Here is a 23,087-nt window from a genome sequence, read left to right as displayed (position 1 = left end):
TTGTTTTCTCTTTGCATTTTGAACATTTTCTGTGAATTTATTGTCTTTGTTTTGCACCTAAGAGCCAATTTAAATGAGAGACTTCAGGTCATGTCGCCCCTTTGCAAGTTTGTACCCCATTTTGGTACCCAAACATTGCCATTTCCAAATAACCTACTTCAATGTCGCACCTGTAATAAAACGATAAACTATCAAGAAAAATGTATTTGGTAAATTTATAATACAAACAAATAATTCTAAATGCTTGTACCTCAATTACAATCTGATTTACCAGTACATTATTTTCTAAGGATTTCAAATCAATCCCTATTTCCAGTAATTATGGGTCTCATCCTTGTTTAAACATAATCTTTTATGATCCCTGATCAAACCAGAGTAGCTCTGAATGCCCTTCTCCTGCATTTAACTGACTTTGAGTAGATTGTAGAAAATTACTTTTTGATTGTCAAATCAGGTATGAAACATTCCCAAGGAGATTAAGCAGCAATTCCTGCATTAATAGTACTCTTTGCTAGTTCCTTCTTTTGTTTGATTGACTCCATGCCTTCTGAAAACCAATCAAAATCCAAGAAATTCTCTCAGGTGTGGGGAGGATTGAAATGCTAGGCAGCCCAGTCCTTCAACACAAGAGGGGCCAACTCCCCATTGACTGCACAACTGAAAGCTAAATAGGCTCTAGTTTAATCTAGTGCTAAAGTCCCCCCACTTAAGGCCGCCCTGAGCAACTGCCCATGTTGCCCAGATCAAAAACCACCCCGGCATGTATGTAAAGTACAAGCAGATAAAAAGCTCATTTTCTCGGGGCCTAAAAACAGCAAAACTGCAGTACAAAAGTACAAATATTGAAAAGCTTAAATAACCATCACCATACTTAAGATTTGACAAAAACAGGCAAAAGATATCAAGTTTTGGAGAGTGTAGAGATAAAACTGAGTTGTTACAATGAACAGTCCTAGGATGCTTTCTGAGCTCAGGAAGCCACAGGCACCTTTTGCTTTGTTGTTGTGGAAGTGCTTTAACTGACAAGGCAAACTAAACATCCCCTCAGAAACAATACAAAACCACAGAAAGCACTTGAACAAAAGAGGATTATAATGAACCCAAGCTGCCTTTGCATAAATACATCATGCTGAGTGAATTTGCCAACTTCACTCTCTTTTACCTCTAACCATTGTAAATGAGAATTTATGTATCCACCACTTTATCATTCTTTACTCTCACCCTCACCCCCCATGAGGTACCCATGGCACACGAGACAGACATTTTCACCAAAGGCAATATGCCCCTCACAGTAATTATATCAGAGTGGTAGAGAGGCTCATTAACATACGTTAGGCATGTCAGGAATTTACAAGCGGCTTTTTTGTGGGGGCCTTTCGTCGTTTTGGAGCTCCCATCCATATGGTGTCTCTTTTGACGATGGAGCCTTCCTATTTCCATAGATGTCAATCACCCTGGGTGGTTTTAAAATGCATTCTGCACAAAACAATCTAGCAGGAAAACAGAAAATGTGAATGCATATGCAAAGGGGTGTGGCTAATACGAGAGTACTGAGGCAACATAATAAGAACAGAGCAGTAGGGGCATATTTATCATGATGATGGTCGATGCGAAATGGGGAAAGTGGTAAGTGAAGTACTGACATTTGAAAACAAATGCAAGCCACACTTACCAGATTTTTCACTTGTAAAAAAAAATTATTAGTATTGATAAAAAATATAATTAGCATACTCAGTATAATTTTTTCTTCCACTTCACCATTATGCAAATATTAAGAAAATAACAAAGAAGTTAGTAGTTGTAACATAAAATGAGCACTAATTTAAGCATAGTGTGTTTACTCTTCTGCAGTGTGTTGAAGTCTATTTTTGACTCCACACATAAAACTTTACAACAAACTAGTGACTTCTCCATAGGTAAGCTGGTGTGGCAGACCCCAACATCTATTGCCTGCAAGAAAGGACTTTCTGTTGGCCCTTTACCTCTTAGTATGTGGCCAGCATAATGGAATGACTAATATATCAGCCATGTTCAGTGCTCAAAATGATTTAGAATGGTAAATGCATATTAATCCCCCTTTTTTATGGAAACTTTAACATGTTTTGTACATTGAAGATCAATGTATTAAAATCAGCCAGTGTGTTAATTAATGGATAATGTAAAGTCTTAAAGGAAATTTGGAAAGATGTTGGGAATTACCAATTAAAATGTTAGTAGCTTTGTGAATTTCTTTTAAAAAAAAGCATAAAATACATCTACTAGCAGAAAGAAAAAAGTGACTCAATAGTAAGTTTAAAAAGAGTTTGAGCAGAATTAAGAGGTAGACGTGGTGGAAAGTCATTTGTTCCCATCTTTAGCTCCACCAAATGTCATTTCAGTGACTGAAGACACGTTCATTTCCATCACCATCCATTCTTTTCTCTATCTATCTCTCCCTTTCTTTCACATTCATTGTCACTGCCTTTTCGCTTTAAGTGCACTTTCGCCCACACCACTTGGAAATTGATTGAAACAAAATGTCACAATTACGCCCTGTAGCTCGCCGCTTCAATTATTCATCAATTAAGGGCTAGGCTCCTTTTTTTCTTTCCTCTGAGCTGATTTTTCATTCAGTTTGCTCGAGATGTATGGCTCCCCTGCTGTTAACCAGTCCAAAGTCATTAGTTTCTGGGTTTGCAATTAAACCTGATGCATTATGTATGAGGCTCCAACTCAGCAGACACACGTTCAGCAGCAGCAGCGGCAACCGCGGCATCAAGTGAACAGGCTGCTAGGCTCTGGAGGCGTGGATGAGAAATTAATTTGCTTGCAGTGAAGTTCTCTCCATCCCTTTCTTTCTCTCTCTAGCTTTCTCCAGTCTGGCAGGTTGAAACAGATGCCACCAGGAGGAGATGGAGATAGAAATGGGAGATCTCTACTAAGACAAGGTAAGGGGGAAGACACTCTATTGTCAAACGAATAGCCTCTTATATATTTATTGGCCTTCATAAACATATGAGGTCATTTAAATACACAAATTCAAATTCAAAAATACTTTATTAATCCCAAAGGGAAATTAAATGTTGTTGTAGCTTATACTATGAGGGTTTCTTCAAAGAGCCAATGTAGATGCTGATGGCTGTGGGCAGGAAGGATCTCCTGTAGCGCTCCGTCTTACAGCAGATCTGAAGAAGCCTCTGACTGAAGACACTCTGTTGTTGTAGGACAGTCTCATGAAGAGGATGCTCAGGGTTCTCCATAATGTTCTTCATTTTATGAAGAATCCGTCTTTCCACAATGATCTCCAGAAGTTCCAGAGGAGTCCCCAGAACAGAGCCAGCCTTCTTTATCAGCTTGTTGAGCTTTAACTCCTTGGCTCTGATGCTGCTTCCCCAGGAGATGATGGTAGAAGAGATCACACTTTCCACATGAGACTTATAGAAGATATGCAGCATCTTGCTGCAAACACCAAAGGCCCTAAGCTTCCTCAAGAAGTACAGTCTGCTCTGTCCCTTCTTGTAGATGGCTTCGCAGTTGCATCTCCACTCTAGTCTGTTGTCCAGGTGAACACCGAGGTATTTGTACTCCTCCACCACCTCCACTTCTTCTCCCATGATAGAAATAGTTTTTGACTTATTCCTGTTTCTCTTAAAATCTACAATCATCTCCTTTGTTTTAGTCACGTTCAAAATGAGATGATTGTTTCCACACCATGCCACAAAGCGGTCCACCACCTTCCTGTACTCAGCTTCTTGTCCATCTCTGATCCACCTCACGACTGCAGAATCATCCGAGTATTTCTGCAGATGACAGGAGTCTGTCTTGTACTGGAAGTCTGAGGTGTACAGAGTGAAAAGGAATGGTGAGAGTACAGTCCCCTGTGGTGCTCCTGTGCTGCTGACTACCTGGTTAGACTCACAACCCTTCAGTCTCACAAACTGTGGTCTGTTTGTCAAGTAGTCTTTGATCAAGGAGATTGTTGAGGCCTCCACCTGAGTCTTCTGGAGTTTCTGACAAAGTAAATCAGGTTGGATTGTATTAAATGCACTGGAGAAATCAAAGAACATGATCCTCACAGTGCTGCTGGCTTTGTCCAGATGACAGTGGGTTTGTTGAAGCAGGTGTATGATGGCATCTTCAACTCCAACTCCACAGCGATAAGCAAACTGAAGGGGGTCCTGATGGTTTACTGTTTGCTTACTCAGGTGGGCAAACAGGAGTCTCTCTAGGACCTTCATGATGTGAGATGTCAGGGCAACAGGTCTATAGTCATTGAGGACTGATGGGTGAGTTTTCTTTGGTACCGGAACAAGACAGGAGGTCTTCCACAACACCGGAACCTTCTTCTGGGCCAGGCTAAGGTTGAAGAGGTGCTGCAGAATCCCACAGAGCTGCTCTGCACAGGCTTTCAGAACTCTAGGGCTGACATGATCTGGACCTGCGGCCTTATTCCGATTCAGTCTCTCCAGTTGCATCTTCACTTGACTTCTTGAGACACACAGGTGGAAGGGGGAAGCAAAGGAAGCATCAGCATCTTCTGATATGGTTGAAGGCAAACATGTAGAAGCAGAAGGGTCTAGGGCTGAGGTGGAAGATAAAACATTTGAGGTGTTACTGGACAGCTGTGGGTCCTGTGGGTCAAAGGAAGATGGAATGTCTGTTTGGCTGTGAGCAGGAGAGGAGGATGCGAAGCTTGTTTCTGAACTGAACCTATTGAAGAATGTGTTCAGTTCATTGGTTCTGTCCAGACCTTCATTGGTCTGATCATCCCTCTGCCTGAAGCCTGTGATCTTTTTCATTCCTGTCCACACATCTTCTTCTTGTACACCTCCTTGCTGTCTCTTATCTTGACTTTAAGTTGCTTCTGTAAACTCCTTAATAATTATCTGTCTCCCTCTCTGAAGGCTCTTTTTTCTTGTTAAGCAGGTCCCTCAGGTCACTGGTGATCCAAGGTTTGTTATTGGGGAAGCATCTCACGGTTCTGGTGGGGATGATGTTATCCACACAGAAGTTTATATAGTCGGTTACACAGTCAGTCATGGCATTGTTGTCCTCTTCATGTGGCCCAGTCTGTAGCCTCAAAGCAACCTTGCAGAGCTTCTTCAGCTTCCTGTGACCATTTTCTCACAGTCCTCTTTATTACAGGTTGCCTCTGAACAAGGGGCTTATATTTCGAGCAGAGAAAAAAAATCAACCCATGTCCAGTAAATAAGCTGCATACATGTATAAATGGTAAATGGCTCGTACTTGTATATCGCTTTATCAAGTCCCCAGAGACCCCAAAGCGCTTTACACTACAATCAGTCATCCACCCATTCAAACACAGATTCACACACTGTCAGTGGTGAGCTACATTGTAGCCACAGCTGCTAGTGACGCATACAACTGGTGCCACTGAGCCATTTGACCACCATCAGCAGGCAAGGCGGGTGAAGTGTCTTGCCCAAGGACACAAAGACTGAGGCAGACAGAGTGGGGGTTTGAACCGGCAACCCACCGGTTACAGGACAAACCCTCCTTCATCTATTAACTCTAATGTTTGTCTGCTTGATCTGAGTTGTATGAAAACTATAGGTGACACAGACACAAAAACTTTCTGTTTAAACTCAGATCTGCCAATGAAACTGGGGAGTGTTAAAAAAAATACAATGCTCATTTGCTGCCACCTAGTGGCCACAGAGTCAAGCACCCTTTAACGCTTCTATTTATTTTGTTGCAACACCATAGTAGGAGCGTCCATCTGATCTGAAGCAGCTGTATGAACACAGAAGAGCCCGAACTGGAACAGTGAGCAAACTCCTCATGTTCATGTCCTAAAACAGACAAACAACATTTTACTATTGCATCAAATACTTTCACCTTTACAGTGTGCTTGATGGTGTCTGATTTCATAAAATTGTAGATCAGTATGAGTCTCACTTTTTAAAAATAAAAAGATACAGACAATCTAAAGGACGTTTTACAAATTGTAAAATATAAATAATATAGATCCGATGTTAAATTCGGAAGACATGTGCAACAGCCCAAAGAATGATTTAACTCAAAATCGAAGATGAGTCTGAAGATAGAAACCCACAAACATCTACACAGCTGAAGCTGGTTATCATTAAATTATAAACTGAAATTCCTCTTCCTGTAGGGCTGATTTATAGAGACAAAGCTTCTGTTGAACAAGTTTAACATTTTACTCAATAACTAATTAATCAAGAATTTAAAATCAGATCTTTGTCTAATGTGCTTGGTCCTCTGCCAATTTTTACAGGCATTCAAAAATGTATATTTTAGGTTAAATGTTTGGTGAAGAACAAAGAGGATAAATAATCTGCCATTGTTGTGGTTTTCATCACATCACATAACATACAAGAAGATACTTAATATGTTTTATAAAGGAGCATTCTGACCTTCTTCAGGCTTATAAAATGCACGCACTCCAGCCACGTTGTGAGGAAAGGACCCTGGCAAACTGAACAACAGCTGCTGCTGGCCAACAGGTTCCTCAGGTCTGGGTAGAGTGGAAGTATCAGGTGGATCAGAGAGAACTTCTTTCTGTCTTCTAGCAAAACAAACCTGCCAACCAGCTCCTATAGAGACACACCTGAGTCACAGTTATACCAAAACAACAGTTTGAGGAGCAAATAATGAGAATATATGAAAAATAACTTGACCTTTAGTGAAAGGATCTCAGTGTTATGCAGCAGTGGCACTGGCTTACACTGAATCAGTCCGTTCCCCTCACAGTACAGTTCATTTAGGGGCAGCAGGTGGAACTAAACATCACCAATATACACATATGTGATGACATTTTTGGATTTTTCAATGACACTTTATTATTGTGGATATAACTGTACAATGTACCCCAACAGGAAACATGGACAACATGTTCCCAGCCACATCCAGAACTCGAAGTTTAGAAAGAGCCGTTATTCCCTGCAGGAGATGCCAGAGGGGTAAAGTTTTTGTCACCATGTACTTTTAAAAGGAGGCAGAGTTCAATTTGGTAGCTCCAGCTGTTACAAGTTACAAGCTGTGATGAATTATGCATGCTTTGACAAAATAATTAGTTGCACACCTACCTCTGGCAGACTTGTCAGCCTGTTTCTGGCTGCATGCAGCGTTTTGAGCTCTCTGCATTGGTACAGCTGCTGAGGTAGCCATGACAGCTCGTTGAAGGTAAGGTTGATCTCAGAAAGTTCTGTAAGATAACCAATTTCATCAGGAAGCTCCTCCAGCTTGTTGTCCAACACACTGAGGTGTTGAAGCTTCCTCAACCTGTGTGAATAAACAGATTTTCATAGTCTCTGACATAGAAAGACATTATTTCTCATATTCTCATCTCACTACACTGATGACAAAATAAATGTATCATTTAAGTAGCTTTTGAGCACTAACATAATATCAGTGGCTGCTGATAAATGTGTTTAATGCCTTGAAATAATTTCCTCTCCTATTTCAGATTGCATAATCTCACACTGAAAATTATTGCAAATTCAAACTTTAAATCTGAGTACATTTAATCAGTAGGGAAAACAAGAAACCTTTTAAAACAACCGGATAAAATCAGTTTTATCTTCCATGACTTATAGTGAGGTGGTTAAAGGGGGAAAATTATTTATTTATAAAAAAATCTGGTTGCGTCAGTCAGAAAACTGAGAAATGTTCATGTTTTGGGCTTTCATCATTTAACCAACCAAGACATACTGTATGTCCAAATCAACTAAGAAGTGATTCACCAGAGCCAAAACCAACTTTATTCCATGGCCATCCCAGTAACCAGACCTAAATCCTTTTTAAAACCTGTGGAGTGAGCTGAAGAGAAGAGAGCATAAAAGAGAATCAGGCAATCAAGAGAGGCAATCTCCGTGTGCCCCAACCTCTTAAAATGTTAAAGAAGAACAAGGGCTGCTCCATTGGTAAAAGTAGGATTGTATAAAGTAATAACAGCAGAGGGGTGAAAGTACTAACTGTACTCAGATCAAAGGTTGAATTTTTCCATGTTGTTTACTGAGAGATGATTCTACACTAAGAAAAGACATTCGTTGAAAGGCTTTTTACACATATGCAGATAAATGTGTAGAACACTACAAGTAAAGAAAAAACGACCAATTTTAGCCAGTGTGGGGAGATTTATTTACCTTCCGATCTCTGGTGGTAACCTTTGAATGTTGTTGTGGTTGAGATTGAGGACAACAAGGTTTCTTAAGCAACCTTTGAAACATAATGACACAGTGACTGAGTTGATTTACAATCAGTGATACTTTCCCCAAACAGTACAGACCTACCTATCACATCAGGTGGCACAACATCAATGTTGTTGCTGTAGAGGTACAGTTTTCTCAGTGACTCCAGTCGGCTGAGAACTACAGGAACCTCTTTCAAGGCATTATTTCCCAAATTCAGCTCTACCAGCTTGCAGATAATACAGAAATAGCATGTTTAATTGAAATCTTTATGATTTTTTATGCAGATTAAAGGCTTACAGTAAAGACCTACTTGTTGTAGAGACTGGAGTTGGGTTGGAAGGACAGTGATGGAGTTGTTGCACAACAGAAGGGCTGAGAGGTTTGGGAATCTGGAGACAAACTCAGGAACACTGTTTAGTTTCTTCGAATTCAGATTTAAAGAGGTTCTTTTGCCATTTAAAGCTCTGGCCTTGGCTCCTCTGATTGTTAAAGATCTATAAGCCATTCTCCTTAGCACACATATTGACGTCAGGCTGGTTGAGTTTCCATGGTGACATATAGCTGAGTGAAGCTTTGGCTTTAAAATAGTGCGACCTCTAGTGGTCAAAGTTCGATATAGCAAGTTTTCGGTTTCCTTACCTCTCTCTCTCTATTGCTCAGAAGAATAAAGGGAACACTCAAATAACACATCCTAGATCTGAATGAATGAAATATTCTCATTGAATACTTTGTTCTGTACAAAGTTGAATGTGCTGATAACAAAATCACACAAAAATCATCAATGGAAATCAAATTTATTAACCAATGGAGGCCTGGATTTGGAGTCACACACAAAATTAAAGTGGAAAAACACACTACAGGCTGATCCAACTTTGATGTAATTTCCTTAAAACAAGTCAAAATGAGGCTCAGTATTGTGTGTGGCCTCCACCTGCCTGTATGACCTCCCTACAACACCTGGGCATGCTCCTGATGAGATGGTGGATGGTCTCCTGAGGGATCTCCTCCCAGACCTGGACTAAAGCATCCGTCAACTCCTGGACAGTCTGTGGTGCAACGTGACGTTGGTGGATGGAGCGAGACATGATGTCCCAGATGTGCTCAATTGGATTCAGGTCTGGGGAACGGGCGGGCCAGTCCATAGCTTCAATGTCTTCATCTTCCAGGAACTTCTGACACACTCCAACCACATGAGGTCTAGCATTGTCCTGCATTAGGAGGAACCCAGGGCCAACAGCACCAACATATGGTCTCACAAAGGGTCTGAGGATCTCATCTCGGTACCTAATGGCAGTCAGGCTACCTCTGGAGAGCTCATGGAGGGCCATGCAGCCCTCCAAAGAAATGCCACCCCACACCATTACTGACCCACTGTCAAACCGGTCATGCTGAAGGATGTTGCAGGCAGCAGATCACTCTCCACGGTGTCTCCAGACTGTGTCACGTCTGTCACATGTGCTCAGTGTGAACCTGCTTTCATCTGTGAAGAGCACAGGGCGCCAATGCCGAATTTTCCAATCCTGGTGTTCTTTGGCAAATGCCAAGCGTCCTGCACGGTGTTGGGCTGTGAGCACAACACCCATTTGTGGACGTCTGCCCCTCATACCATCCTCATGGAGTCGGTTTCTAACCATTTGTGCAGACACATGCACATTTGTGGCCTGCTGGAGGTCATTTTGCAGGGCTCTGGCAGTGCTCCTCCTGTTCCTCCTCGCACAAAGACGGAGGTAGCGGTCCTGCTGCTGGGTTGTTGCCCTCCTACGGCTTCCTCCACGTCTCCTGGTGTACTGGCCTGTCTCTTGGTAGCGCCTCCAGGCTCTGGACACTACGCTGACAGACACAGCAAACCTTCTTGCCACAGCTCGCATTGATGTGCCATCCTGGATGAGCTGCACTACCTGAGCCACTTGTGTGGGTTGTAGAGTCCGTCTCATGCTACCACGAGTGTGAAAGCAACACCAACATTCAAAAGTGACCAAAAAATCAGCCAGAAAGCATAGGTACTGTGAAGTGGTCTGTGGTCCCCACCTGCAGAACCACTCCTTTATTGAGTGTGTTGCTAATCGCCAAAGATTTCCCCCTGTTGTCTATTTCATTTGAACAACAGGATGTGAAATTGATTGTCAATCAGTGTTGCTTCCTAAGTGGACAGTTTGATTTCACAGAAGTTTGATTTACTTGGAGTTATATTGTGTTGTTTAAGTGTTCCCATTATTTTTTTGAGCAGTGTATATTATACATATCTGAAACTCCACTTTTCTTTTCTGCAGTCGATTGATTGATTGATTGATTGATTGATTGATTGATTGTTTGTTTGTTTTATTTAAGTGTCGTGCACCTTTGTTGCCCAGCCCACACGAGCCTATTAAGAGACTCCACATATAAATACGATCACGTACAGATCACATGCTCCACATAAATGCCATTAGAAGTGCAAGTTAAACTCTACCATGTAAAACAGAGGCCATAAATCAACAATACCCAGAATGCTGAAAGGTACAAACAGGTTTTGGAGCAACATATGCTGCCATCCAAGCAATGTCTTTTTCAGGGACTTCCCTCTTATTTCAGCAAGACAATACCAAGCCACATTCTGCATGTTTTACAACAGCGTGCCTTCCTAGTAAAAGAGTGCATGTACTAGACTGGCCTGCCTGCCGTCCAGACCTGTTTCCCATTTAAAATCTGTGGCGCATTATGAAGCGCTAAACACGATGGAGAACCTGGACTGTTGAACAACTAAAGTTGTTCATCAAGCAAGAATGGGAAAGAATTCTACCTACAAGCTTCAACAATTAGTCCTCAGCTCCCAAACTTTTATTAAGTGTTGTTAAAAGGAAAGGTGCTGAAACACAGTGATAAACATGCCCCTGTCCCAGCTTTTTAGGATCATGTTCCAAGCATAACATTCAAAATGATTGAATATTTGCAAAAAACAATAAAGTTTAACCATTTGAACATTAAATATCTTGCCTTTGTAGTGCATTCAATTACATATACAGGGGTTGGACAATGAAACTGAAACACCTGTCATTTTAGTGTGGGAGGTTTCATGGCTAAATTGGACCAGCCTGGTAGCCAGTCTTCATTGATTGCACATTGCACCAGTAAGAGCAGAGTGTGAAGGTTCAATTAGCAGGGTAAGAGCACAGTTTTGCAAAAAAAATATTGAAATGCACACAACATTATGGGTGACATACCAGAGTTCAAAAGAGGACAAATTGTTGGTGCACGTCTTGCTGGCACATCTGTGACCAAGACAGCAAGTCTTTGTGATGTATCAAGAGCCACAGTATCAAGGGTAATGTCAGCATACCACCAAGAAGGACGAACCACATCCAACAGGATTAACTGTGGACGCAAGAGGAAGCTGTCTGAAAGGGATGTTTGGGTGCTAACCCGGATTGTATCTAAAAAACATAAAACCACGGCTGCCCAAATCACAGCAGAATTAAATGTGCACCTCAACTCTCCTGTTTCCACCAGAACTGTCCGTCAGGAGCTCCACAGGGTCAATATACACGGCCGGGCTGCTATAACCAAACCTTTGGTCATTCATGCCAATGCCAAACGTCGGTTTCAATGGTGCAAGGAGCGCAAATCTTGGGCTGTGGACAATGTGAAACATGTATTGTTCTCTGATGAGTCCACCTTTACTGTTTTCCCCACATCCAGGAGAGTTACGGTGTGGAGAAGCCCCAAAGAAGCGTACCACCCAGACTGTTGCATGCCCAGAGTGAAGCATGGGGGTGGATCAGTGATGGTTTGGGCTGCCATATCATGGCATTCCCTTGGCCCAATACTTGTGCTACATGGGCGCGTCACTGCCAAGGACTACCGAACCATTCTTGAGGACCATGTGCATCCAATGGTTCAAACATTGTATCCTTAAGGTGGTGCCGTGTATCAGGATGACAATGCACCAATACACACAGCAAGACTGGTGAAAGATTGGTTTGATGAGCATGAAAGTGAAGTTGAACATCTCCCATGGCCTGCACAGTCACCAGATCTAAATATTATTGAGCCACTTTGGGGTGTTTTGGAGGAGCGAGTCACGAAACGTTTTCCTCCACCAGTATCACGTAGTGACCCGGCCTCTATCCTGCAAGAAGAATGGCTTAAAATCCCTCTGACCACTGTGCAGGACTTGTATATGTCATTCCCAAGATGAATTGACGCTGTATTGGCCGCAAAAGGAGGCCCTACACCATACTAATAAATTATTGTGGTCTAAAACCAGGTGTTTCAGTTTCATTGTCCAACCCCTGTAGGTTGAACAAGATTTGTAAATCACTGTAGCCTGTTTATATTTATGTTTTACACAACATCCCATCATTGGAATTGGGGTTGTACTGTTACTTGAGGAAAAGGAAGCAAACTTACCTCTAAAACATGCAGGGCAGTGTGCCTTGAGGACCAGGGTTGAAAAACACTGTTTTAGATCATCAGAACCTTGCATTGTATATTATTCTGCTGTATTCTGAAAATTCTGATTACAAAACAGTAAGACAAGACATGAAAAATTACTTAGCATTCTAAACCAGCGGCTTTCAGGTCACTTTTTTAGAGCTGGAGGCAAAGGAACCTAGTCGAATTCTGTCATTGACATTGCCAATAAATTTAACATTGGTGCATCTGTAGGTAGTTTGACAACCTTCAGAGCTTTTTATGACCTGTAGGGCCTATGTCAGTAGGAAATGTAAATGATGGAACTGGAATGATTTTCCATAGTTTGTGCCATTTTCTCTCACTTGTTGATTAAATTCTTTGTACAGACTATTATCAGTGTATACGCAGATGGCTTTAATGTGATCATTTGTCAGACAGTCAAAAATTTTAAAATATTGCAGGAGTTTCTTCCAAAAAGAGAATGGATTACAATTCCAGTTCTGACTCTGTAGTTCTTTGGAAAACCTCTGGTCGAGAATTTGTTTCATTTTGTTCTCACAGCCAAAATACATGTCATCAACTGAATCTTCAGCCATAGCCTGGTCAGCGAAAGTCACCTAAAAAATTGACAAAGTTAGAGACACATTTCAACAAAGGGTTTTAAAGACACACTTTTAACATTTGTGTTTAATATGGGTTGTGTCTGCTTAAAAATATGTTCCTCTGGGTGAGTCAGAATACGGATTCAGATCACAAGTCAAATTTGAAAATCCTATGTAAATAATCTATAAATCTGCAGCTTAAGAATATGAAAGTAAAAGGAAAAAAACTCCCTAACTGACATAGTTTAGATTTTTTTGTTTTACAAGAATTGAGTAGTTTAATATATTGAACAGACATTTAAGGGTTATTGAAATTAAGTAGTTTGGGTGTTTTAATGCCATAACACTGGCAATCTAATTTAATTGCGATCATGTTTGCAATTACATTTTAATTTGCATTTTATACACCATATTTATCAGTGGTTGTCATACTTTTGGTCAAGCAAGCTTACCAAAGAACTTTAAGTTGATGCTAAATCAAACTTAAGCAATTAAACAAAGAAAATAACAGCATGACACACAAAAATGGCAAGGAGATAAAATGTGAGCAAATATACTAAATCTGTAATTTAAAGAAAAGATAGGAATCACATTTTATCAAGATGCCATACAAAATGCCCATACATGACCACAAAAAATAAGCTAAAATAATTCATTTTCTCAATTAGTGTTTGACTTGAAGTTTGAAATAACACATTTAGAAAAAAAAAACTGGGCCCATATTTATCAAACTTCTCAAAGTTGAATATTAGTGTTAAGTGTTCAGAAATTCAGAAATGTACTCCTACTTTCAGACTTAAGTGTAAATGCAAGTTATCAAAATTCTTAAGGCTAAGAAGCATTCCCACTCTCCTGGTTATTTAAGACAGCTCCAGATGTTTCTCAAGTGGTTACGAGCTGCCACTAGACAACTGTAATAGCACTGGGAATACAGAGCAAACCTTCCAGGAAGGATGAAATTATTTGAAAATGTTAATCCTCTTTCCAGTTAGGTTACGTCTTAGAATCCACAAATGCAGTTATAACATTCATCAGATTTAGGGTGTATATACACAACTCAGTCAACCACCACCTGTTTTGTCACCAAGAAATGATCAGAACAAATAGGAATCTGCTTGTCTTAATTTACTACATGGCTATATTGGATTATTTCAGACATTCTTCATACGAAAAAATAAAATAAATAAATTGTTATTGTGTTGAATGTGAACTTAACTTAGATTTTCACAATTTATTCTTGCTTTTCTCTGAGAACATTCTAAGCCCAACCCCCAGTACTCGGGGCAGAATTTAACTTTTGTTTTCTTCTACCTTGTTTAATGCAAGTTCCATCAGTTAAACATAAACATATGTGGTATCCACAGAAATAGTAGAATCTTGTCTATAAGCTGATATAAACCATTTCTACAAACACCAAAAACAGTTAAAACTAAAGGCAGTTGAATCAGAAAATAAACAAACTCCACAAAATGACGTAACCGCAAAACTCGGTCTCAGCTGCTCACCACACAGCGTCTACACTCACAACCAGTATGTCTGCTGTAGACAGATAGCTCACAGATTCCAAAAAATACATTTTGTTGCAATCCACCCAGGTTTTACTCTACCAGCAGCAAAGGATGGCCAGAGTTATAATTCCCATTTGAAAAACATAATTAACATGATGATTGTTTAGATAAAGTATGTTAATTCTCAGGTAAATTCTGTTAGATTTGTACATTATTTAAAACTCAAACTTCACAAAACCTCTTTGGGTTTAAGAGGTTAAGAAAACCAATTCAGTGATTGGTCCTGGCCTGGGGTTTTCTAAATACATCATCTGATCAGCAACATGTCATACATCAGGTCTGAGACTGACACTTAAGATTTGGTCTTGCACTACGCTTTAAGTGAGACGCCGATGCTTGATAACTAACTTTTAAGGACAGCTTTTACACTTAAGTCCATTAATAACAGAAAGAGTATTTCTAAGAAGTTTGATAAATACGGACCCTGATCAACGTTCATTAACAAAGATATAAAATTTCGCTCTCACCATCATTGATTCCACAGACAGCATCCAGCAAAGAGAAATCAAGAGCTCCATGTTTTCCTTCTATGCAGTAGAAAACCCCACTTTTAGTGATGCCATGTTATCAAATAAAGATATACATGTGTCTGTTTTAAATTTGGTTAAAAAATATAAAGTCAAGGTATTGTAACTCATCTCAGTAATAATTTCTGCAATCAAGAAATAAGATGTCTTTACAAAGTTAAATCAGGTTCTCTCATAAAGGAGTACAATCATTAGACAGAGTTATATACTCACATGCTGAGACTCAGAATATGTAACGAATTAGGCAGTGTCATTTTAACTTTATCGGCTTCAATTATAGTTATCAAACATAGCATGCAAATAACTTAATATCTCTAAGCCTCCTGCCAGAGGTAGCTTCTGATGTTTTCAAACTTTAACTAAATGCAAATAAAGTCAGTCATTTTCTACCGCTTATTCCATAGTGGGTCACGGGGGAGCTGGTGCCTATCTCCAGCAGTCTATGGGCGAGAGGCAGGGTACACCCTGGACAGATCGCCAGTCCATCGCAGGGCAACACACAAACAACCATGCACACACTCATTCATAAACCTAAGGGCAATTTAGAGTTACCAATTAACCTAACAGGCATGTCTTTGGACTGTGGGAGGAAGCCAGAGTACCTGGTGAGAACCCACGCATGCATGGGGAGAACATGCAAACTCCATAAATGCAAATAATATCTATTAATTCAAAACCTGAGTTAAATTTAGAGTGCTGAGAAATGAAACCAGATTCTGTGCACACGGATCATTGCTAGCAGCTGTTTAAATCCCAAAAGCTTGTTCTGGATGAACACTGTTTAAGACAGAGTATCATAAGAGATATCTTGACCATGACATTAAGATGAGCTAGAAAAACCTTTCATCCTGTAGATGATGATCATGCAATATTCGATTGTCGTCATTGAAGATCATCATTATTCCTTCTTTGCAATATGATCCTGTAATTGTTAATGCATCTGCAAATAAAGATGTTTCATTAAATGAACATAATGGACAACCCAGAACATCAATACAACAGTAGGGTTTTTCAGTCAGGCTTCTTCAAATAAATTTCAGTACAGATCACTCAAGAGATCCTTCCTGGCCACAGCCATAACAAACTGCAATAACTTGAAAAAACGTGGATTGTTTGAATTATTAGCACATTTATATTTTCTTTGGGATTATTTAAGTAGTTTTGAGTTGAATTAAACTGCATCCAAATGCAATGTTTATAACTTTGCAACTTTTAAACTACGCTTTAATAATTAATATGTTTAGATGCATGTAAAACATGACAAATAGTACTTTTGGGGTGACTAATCTCATTCTGCTCTTCGTCCATGTTTAATACTTAAAATAGATGCTACTTCCAGGCGATGATATTCTTATGTAGGCTTTGTTTTGGAACCCTTTTTTTCTGAAATGTAAGGCATTGTAATGTGCTACAAACATACTCTTTTTGTGCTCTTTACCTGAAGACATCATGATGGGGTGATTGAGTGTGTGCTAGTGTTGAGTCAGAAGAACAGAGACAGGATCGATGGGATGATAGGATGTCCCACTAACAGAACGGCACCATCCGAACTAATCTAGTCAGATTAAGTAAACCTGGGTCAACTGGGTTAAAATCTGAGATTTTATATAAATATAATTAGGTAGCCTTGTCAATTGCTACATTTAGTGAGCCACCATTTAAGTGTGTATCCATTCTCTACAAATGTAGCCAAGGAATATAGATACTGATAGTATTAATAGTATACATTATGCTGATTACTTGAATTCTTATCCACAACTCATGGATAGCTCTAACTTTTGTCACCTAGTGTACTAGTTTTTGTTTTATAACCAAAATGCACACCATAAAATGGTAAATTACCTGCACTATATAGTGCCTTAACAGCTCAGAGGACTCTAAAATGTTTTACAGTACAACCATTCATACATTCACATACTGAGAGTGGTGGGCTACATTATAGCTACAGCTGCCCTGGGGCAGACTGACAGAAGTGAGGCTGCCATACACTCGGCGCCACCGAGCCTTCTGACCACAATCAGCAGGCAAGGCAGTGAAGTATCTTGCCCAAGGACACAATGACTGAGATGGACAGAGCGGGCGCCTGAGCCACCGCCCCCCCCCCCCCCATATTTGACATTTTTAAATTACCTTAACCTGTTACATTCTGTGCAGTCCTCACATCCATATACCTCCAATATGTTCTTACGTTCCATATTCCCCATATTGAGATGTATTTTCATATTTTCTTGTCTTCTTTTTTTACGTCTTTATTTGTCCATGTCTTTTTGAGCATTGTGGAGCAAACTATTTTATTCAAATGTAGCTTGTGCACAGAACTGACATTTTAAAGTTGACTATACTGTGTACTGGCTCAGACTGTAATCAGATGTTCCACAAAAGATACACAAAAAGCCATATCATTTTGGGTGATATTGCATAGATTCCTTCTGCTGCCACAACAACGCTTATCAAAAAACAAACAAAAAGAAATGATCAGGGCGTGGTAGAATGCACATTACCAGCAAATCATTTTGGAACACTGGAATTCAGGATTCTTGTTTTAATTTTTATGCTCTATGTGATTTTAATAAAAGAATGTATTTTTTGCAATTTAGGACTAGGTTGTATTGTAGTGGAGTTATTACCACAGGTGCCTGGCAACAAAATCCTGGCGATGTCCTTTCTGCATGGAGTTTGCATGTTCTCCTTGTGCATGCACGGCTCATCTCCAAGGTACTACAGCTTCTTCCCACCGTCCAAAATCATGCATGTTACGTTAATTGGTTAAATTGCTCTTAGGTGTGAGTGTGATATGTGTGGGAGCTTATGTATGGAATTATAAAAGTCAATAAAATGTATTTGTTTAATAGTAATTTATTGAAATTCTTTGCTGAGACCAGTGATTCACAAGTTTTGATTATTATTCACAACTATTTAACAGGTTGTCCACACTCTTCGCTTTTCACATAGATTTATGCCCAGTAATAAAACAGAGGAAACATAGGGGTCATCAGGACAGCTCAAAAGGCGTTTGATGTAAAACTCAACAGCTCTTTTGTTTTCTTTCTTTGCTGCTTTTTAAGAACACAGTGATTCTGTATCTAATAATTGAGAAATTGGACCGTAATTTAGTGCTTCCTTCTCTCTTTTTTAAACTGTGAAAGAAAAATCTATGATTTTTAGTTTTTTACCTTTTAAACTTTTAGTTTAAAAAAAAAAGAAAATGTTTTTTAAATCTATGTCTTATGGAGGTTGTACTCCACATGTACAACCTCCATATAGACATGCAATAATGCCAACTTTATGTAAGAGGCATTTTGTTTTGCTCTCTCTTCAATAAAGACATTTATTTCTGTCACAGAGGTGAGACTGTATCTCAGTTGTCTTCAACAGTGGTCGGATCCTTTAGCCGCTCCACACTGTTGTAGTGCTCTCCTAGACCATAGGCATGACGCATATATCTGTAAACAAAACAAAATATATTCTTTGACTGAAAAGATCAGTTGTATAGCTTTATTGCCTTCACATGCTTAACAGACTATTAGATAATCATTATGCTATCAGTTTTTCACATTTACATCCAGGTGAATCATCCAATGGCAACAACAAAAGCACACTGTTGGAATATCACTATAGCTAAACATTATCATAAAGACTAGTTTTGCATAAAAAGATTACATTGAAAAGACTTGAGACCTTTAATGAAGGCCTTACCAACAACGGATTCAAATCCAGTCGCACTGTTTTAAATATACATGAAGCATTTCTGACCACACTGACATCTCCAATTTAACGTTTCCCTTATAAAAGTATAAAGCAATGATCTTACACAAGAGTGAGGTGTTCACCATCATATTCCTCTCCAATCCTGATTGTTGGGGAGTCAGCCTGGATCACTTCTATTGGCAAATTTAGCACCTTAGTCAAAGCTCTAAGCTGTGAACCAAAGTAACATAATAATTACTGAAAAAAGGAAAAAAAACTTCAGTAAATACATATATATTCCTAATAATTGACAGATAACGTTGCAGAGAAAGCAACTCACTTCCAACTGTCCACCCCAAGCTGCTGTGTGCTCCACGTCATTGCAGTATTTTTCAAACTCAACTGCAAACAAATACAAATAAACATATGTGCGCACGCACACACATGCACACTGTGTCATGTTTATTCACAATTCAGTAACATATTGTAAAACATCAACTCAGTTGTTTACCTGTTGCTATGCCAGTTAGTTCATGTAAACCCAAAACAAAGTCAGTTTTACCTGTTGTGAACATGTCCCCTGTGTCGGGGTTGGTGAGAAAAGGCAGGAAGTCGTCAGCATTGTTTCTCATGTGCTCAGCAGTGCGGGACCGGAGCTGCTTCACACTCATGTTTGACCCAAGCTAAGAGAGAACACAGAAGAATATGTGCTCTGAGCAAATCCATTTTTCTATTAAAACACGTAAAAAAAAAAAAAAGTTTCATTTATCGCATTTCTGTTTACAACCCCACTTACAATGAAGTCGGAACATTGTATAAAACTTAACAAAAAAAAGATTACAATGATTTGCAAATCCTGTTCAACCTAAATGCAATTGGATATACTACAAAGACAAGATTTTTAATGTTCAAAATGATCAGCTTTATTGTTTATTTGTTTTTAAATATTCACTTATTCTAAATTTGAAGCTGGCAACACGTTCCTAAAAAGCTGGGACAGGGGCATGTTTACCACTGTGTTTCATCACCTTTCCTTTTAACAACACTCAATAAACGTTTAGGAGCTGAGGACTAATTGCTGAAGCTTTGTTGGTGGAATTCTTTCCTATTCTTGCTTGATGAACAACTTCAGTGGCTCAACAGTCCAGGGTCTCCGTTGTTCTTCATAATGCGCCACACATTTTCAATGGGAGACCAGTCTGGACTGCAGACAGGCCAGTCTACTACCCACACTCTTTTACTACGAAGCCACGCTGTTGCAACACATGCAGAGACGTAGATGGGATTGTCTTGCTGAAAAAAGCAGGAACTACCCTAGAAAAGACATTGCTTGGATGGCAGCAGATGTTCCTCCAAAACTTGTATGTACCTTTCAGTATTAATGGTGCCCTCACAGATGTGCAAGTTACCCATGCCATGGGCACTAACACAACCCCATACCATCACAGATGCTGGCAAGAAAAACAATACAGTTTATCAATTTGAACATTAACTATCTTGTCTTTGTGGTGTATTCAATTGCATATAAGTTGAACAGAATTTGCAAATCATTGTATTCTGTTTTTATTTACATTTTAGACTTCATTGGAATTAGGGTTGCAGATTTTCAAAAAGATTACAATGCTCTAGTAAAATAAGCCACCTTTAATCGCTGTGCTAGTTGGTCTTCAATGGCGCGGTACATGCAGTGTCCATCAGATGAAATCTCCTTTATCTGAAGGTGTTGCTGGGCAAGTTTCTGAGCCAGCTTTAGGCCCTCCTGGTGCCTCACGCCCTGCAGGTTCTGCACCTCTGCCTCTGCTATCCTGCTCTCCCTCTCCTTCTCCTGTGCAGCCTTCTTGTCCTGGAGAGTATTGTTCATTTAATAACAATGGATTTATTGCCAGCTATAGTTCAAACATAAGAAATAAATAAGTATTCAAGGTAGTGAGAGCTTAAGTGTTTTTCAAATTAAAGATGAATTGGAGTTTAGTACATTGGGTTGCAAAATTGATTTGCATATAGTGTAAACATCCCTGTATACCAGTCATATGTCGGTTATAACACAGTAATAGTTGAAAGCATTATAAAATGCGTCTCACCCTTCTCTTCTGTGCTTTAGTTACTCGTGCCTGTTTGGCTTCTTCTTGTTCTCCACCTTCCACCTTTAGGGTCTCCACTCCGTTCACCACCTCCTCCACCTAGTAAGAGTGAAGAAGGGTAGCAAACGTGATTTTATTGAGGTCGGTCACTGGTACATTTTATTAGTGTCCTCTGTTTCACAGAAACGATGCAAGTGATGAGTATTTGTCCTCCAAAACAACAGGTGTGTTTATATTTCAGTGTGACACTATAACCTGAATTACTTTATTTTTTGTGTGTTCAAATATTATGTTAAGACCTCACATTTAGAAGTTGTAAAAGGAAATTTACTGATTATTTCTATAAGAAAGAGAATATTTTTAAAAAAGTCATGTCCGAGATATATTACAATATTCAGAGCACATTTCAACAGTTTTTGATAAGCCAGTTATTGTGAATAAAAGCAGTCACCTTTTCTTCATCTGCAGATTTCAGCTGCTTGAGTTCCTCCTCATGCTTCCGACTAAGATCTGACTCTAATTTCGCAACCTCCTCCGTCAGCTGTTTCCTCCTTTTCTTATCGTTTTTGGGAACAGCATTTTTCATACCCTGGATCTTGGCTGAAAATGAAGCACACAGTTGTTAGGAGTTTAAACTAAATATAAATTATGTCAATTTTATTTATATATCACTTTATGACATACAAGTTGCACCAAGTAACATAAAATATTTATAGGAGTGGCTAACAAAAATCAGAAAGAAGCATCCAGATGGAGATTGCAGCGATACAAAGCTGGCGATCAGTGAATAGAAACGGGTAAAAATCTAATTTTTTGAGACCAGAGTATAGATAGCAATGAAGAAAACACCATTATACTATACTGTCTACTTATCTTGATGTATTTTGACTCCCTTCGGAATTGTTTTGAGCCTCTAGATTCCCATTTTCTCTTGTATCTTTCTGTGTCTTCACTAGTTTTACCTCAGGCTCAATGTTTTCTGAGTTATTAGGTTATTTTTTATGCCTTCTATTGGTCGGCTTGATTGTGTGCTTTCATGACATTTAGCAACCAACTGCAGGCTTTTGTCTCTCCTGTGTTTTTTGTCGCAGTCTTGTCTCCTTGCAATTGTCTATCTAGTTATTTATATAGCTTTATTGATTACTTTCATATCCTCGTGGGAGTATTTTTGTTTGCTGCTCTTTATTCAGTTTGGGACATATTTTATGTCATTTTGTGGTTTTCGGTCTTTTTATCCGCTTCTATCCTTTTGTAAACGATCGCACTCTGAATTTGCCAAGTTAAAATTTGTACAGGAGACAGAATATGGAAGAAAAATCGGAAATCCTTTATCCAAACCTGACATTTTGAAATAGATGCGTAAAGCCTTTGAACGCCACTGTACGTTAAAAAGAACTAAGCCTGTTCAGAACATGCTTCTTTTCAGGTGGAAGCTACGTGTGTCTGTTGTTTTCTACTGTGAGACGTTAGTTGGATACAAATTAAAAACAAACTACACTTTTTAGTGTTCTAAATCACAGAAAACGCAAACCCAGATACACCGCATTATCAGATCGTTGATGCAGCAAGATAACAGCAGGTGAGTGTTAATACCCTGCAGGTCTTTCTTCTCTTTACGGTGCTGCTTAATCAGTAGCTCCTCTGGTGTCTCCTCCATGCCTGTCTTAAGAAGGTTTCCGCTGCTGTTCAGCTGGTTCAGTAGGGTTTCATTAAATGTAAGAACCCCACCGCACAAATTAAAATGTCCTTCTTATGATATAAAACCCATTACAGTCAAAAGGTTTAAAAAGTAGCCAGCCAATGACGAATAAAACATGGTACAATGGGCCCTACGGAAGCTATTATGAAGATGGGCGTCAGAATTCTTCTTCTGTTTGGCAAAAACAAAAAGTGTAGTTAAACCGCCATCTGTTGGCTGTATCATGTACTGCGCATTCAGCCTCAAACAACCAGATGTGACATTTAATTCATATCCCATAAAGATGTTTGATGAATGGGTCCTTAAAAGCACGTTGCAGACTTGCAACTAATATTTTCATCGTTTTTTCTTTAAAAAAAAAAGAGCTTCACG

The 23,087-nt window shown here is 39.4% G+C and overlaps 3 protein-coding genes across 3 annotated transcripts; all 3 read right to left on the bottom strand.

Annotated features, from left to right (window-relative positions):
• Positions 1-5,130: 5,130 nt before the first annotated feature.
• lrrc69 (leucine rich repeat containing 69) lies at positions 5,131-8,695 on the bottom strand. The gene is made up of 8 exons (XM_047384576.1): positions 8,470-8,695; positions 8,259-8,385; positions 8,112-8,184; positions 7,053-7,248; positions 6,835-6,906; positions 6,645-6,746; positions 6,381-6,560; positions 5,131-5,792 (listed from the first exon to the last, which is right to left on the bottom strand). The coding sequence occupies exons 1-8, from the start codon at positions 8,662-8,664 to the stop codon at positions 5,685-5,687; spliced, it is 1,053 nt and encodes a 350-aa protein (XP_047240532.1). The 5' UTR covers positions 8,665-8,695; the 3' UTR covers positions 5,131-5,684.
• A 4,017-nt stretch (positions 8,696-12,712) lies between these two features.
• LOC124879393 (T-cell ecto-ADP-ribosyltransferase 1-like) lies at positions 12,713-13,147 on the bottom strand. The gene is given in 2 exon segments (XM_047383938.1): positions 12,713-12,963; positions 13,057-13,147. Coding segments are annotated over 2 exon segments (342 nt in total).
• A 4,941-nt stretch (positions 13,148-18,088) lies between these two features.
• On the bottom strand, positions 18,089-22,883 carry otud6b (OTU deubiquitinase 6B). Its single transcript, XM_047384570.1, has 8 exons — positions 22,610-22,883; positions 21,468-21,616; positions 21,017-21,115; positions 20,578-20,778; positions 19,498-19,618; positions 19,276-19,337; positions 19,060-19,166; positions 18,089-18,691 (listed from the first exon to the last, which is right to left on the bottom strand). Exons 1-8 carry the CDS (start codon positions 22,671-22,673, stop codon positions 18,607-18,609), a joined length of 888 nt encoding a protein of 295 aa, XP_047240526.1. The 5' UTR covers positions 22,674-22,883; the 3' UTR covers positions 18,089-18,606.
• Between the last annotated feature and the right edge of the window lie 204 nt (positions 22,884-23,087).

The sequence above is a fragment of the Girardinichthys multiradiatus genome, chromosome 13 (assembly GCF_021462225.1).
Source record: "Girardinichthys multiradiatus isolate DD_20200921_A chromosome 13, DD_fGirMul_XY1, whole genome shotgun sequence".
Lineage (NCBI taxonomy): Eukaryota > Metazoa > Chordata > Actinopteri > Cyprinodontiformes > Goodeidae > Girardinichthys > Girardinichthys multiradiatus.
Note: the sequence above shows the minus strand (reverse complement) of the source record. Positions and strands in the feature narration are given on the sequence as shown.

Bases quoted from the DNA above. Each gene is read 5' to 3' on its own strand.
- lrrc69 (XM_047384576.1), bottom strand. From the start codon at position 8,664: ATGGCTTATAGATCTTTAACAATCAGAGGAGCCAAGGCCAGAGCTTTA. The intron at 7,249-8,111 runs GTAAATAAATCT...TTATTCACACAG, and splicing joins TTACCACCAGAGATCGGAAG to GTTGAGGAAGCTTCAACACC. The intron at 6,561-6,644 runs GTCAAGTTATTT...GTGTCTCTATAG, and splicing joins CTGAGATCCTTTCACTAAAG to GAGCTGGTTGGCAGGTTTGT.
- otud6b (XM_047384570.1), bottom strand. From the start codon at position 22,673: ATGGAGGAGACACCAGAGGAGCTACTGATTAAGCAGCACCGTAAAGAG. The intron at 21,116-21,467 runs GTGACTGCTTTT...CACTCTTACTAG, and splicing joins AATCTGCAGATGAAGAAAAG to GTGGAGGAGGTGGTGAACGG. The intron at 19,338-19,497 runs GTAAAACTGACT...ATTTGTTTGCAG, and splicing joins AGGGGACATGTTCACAACAG to TTGAGTTTGAAAAATACTGC.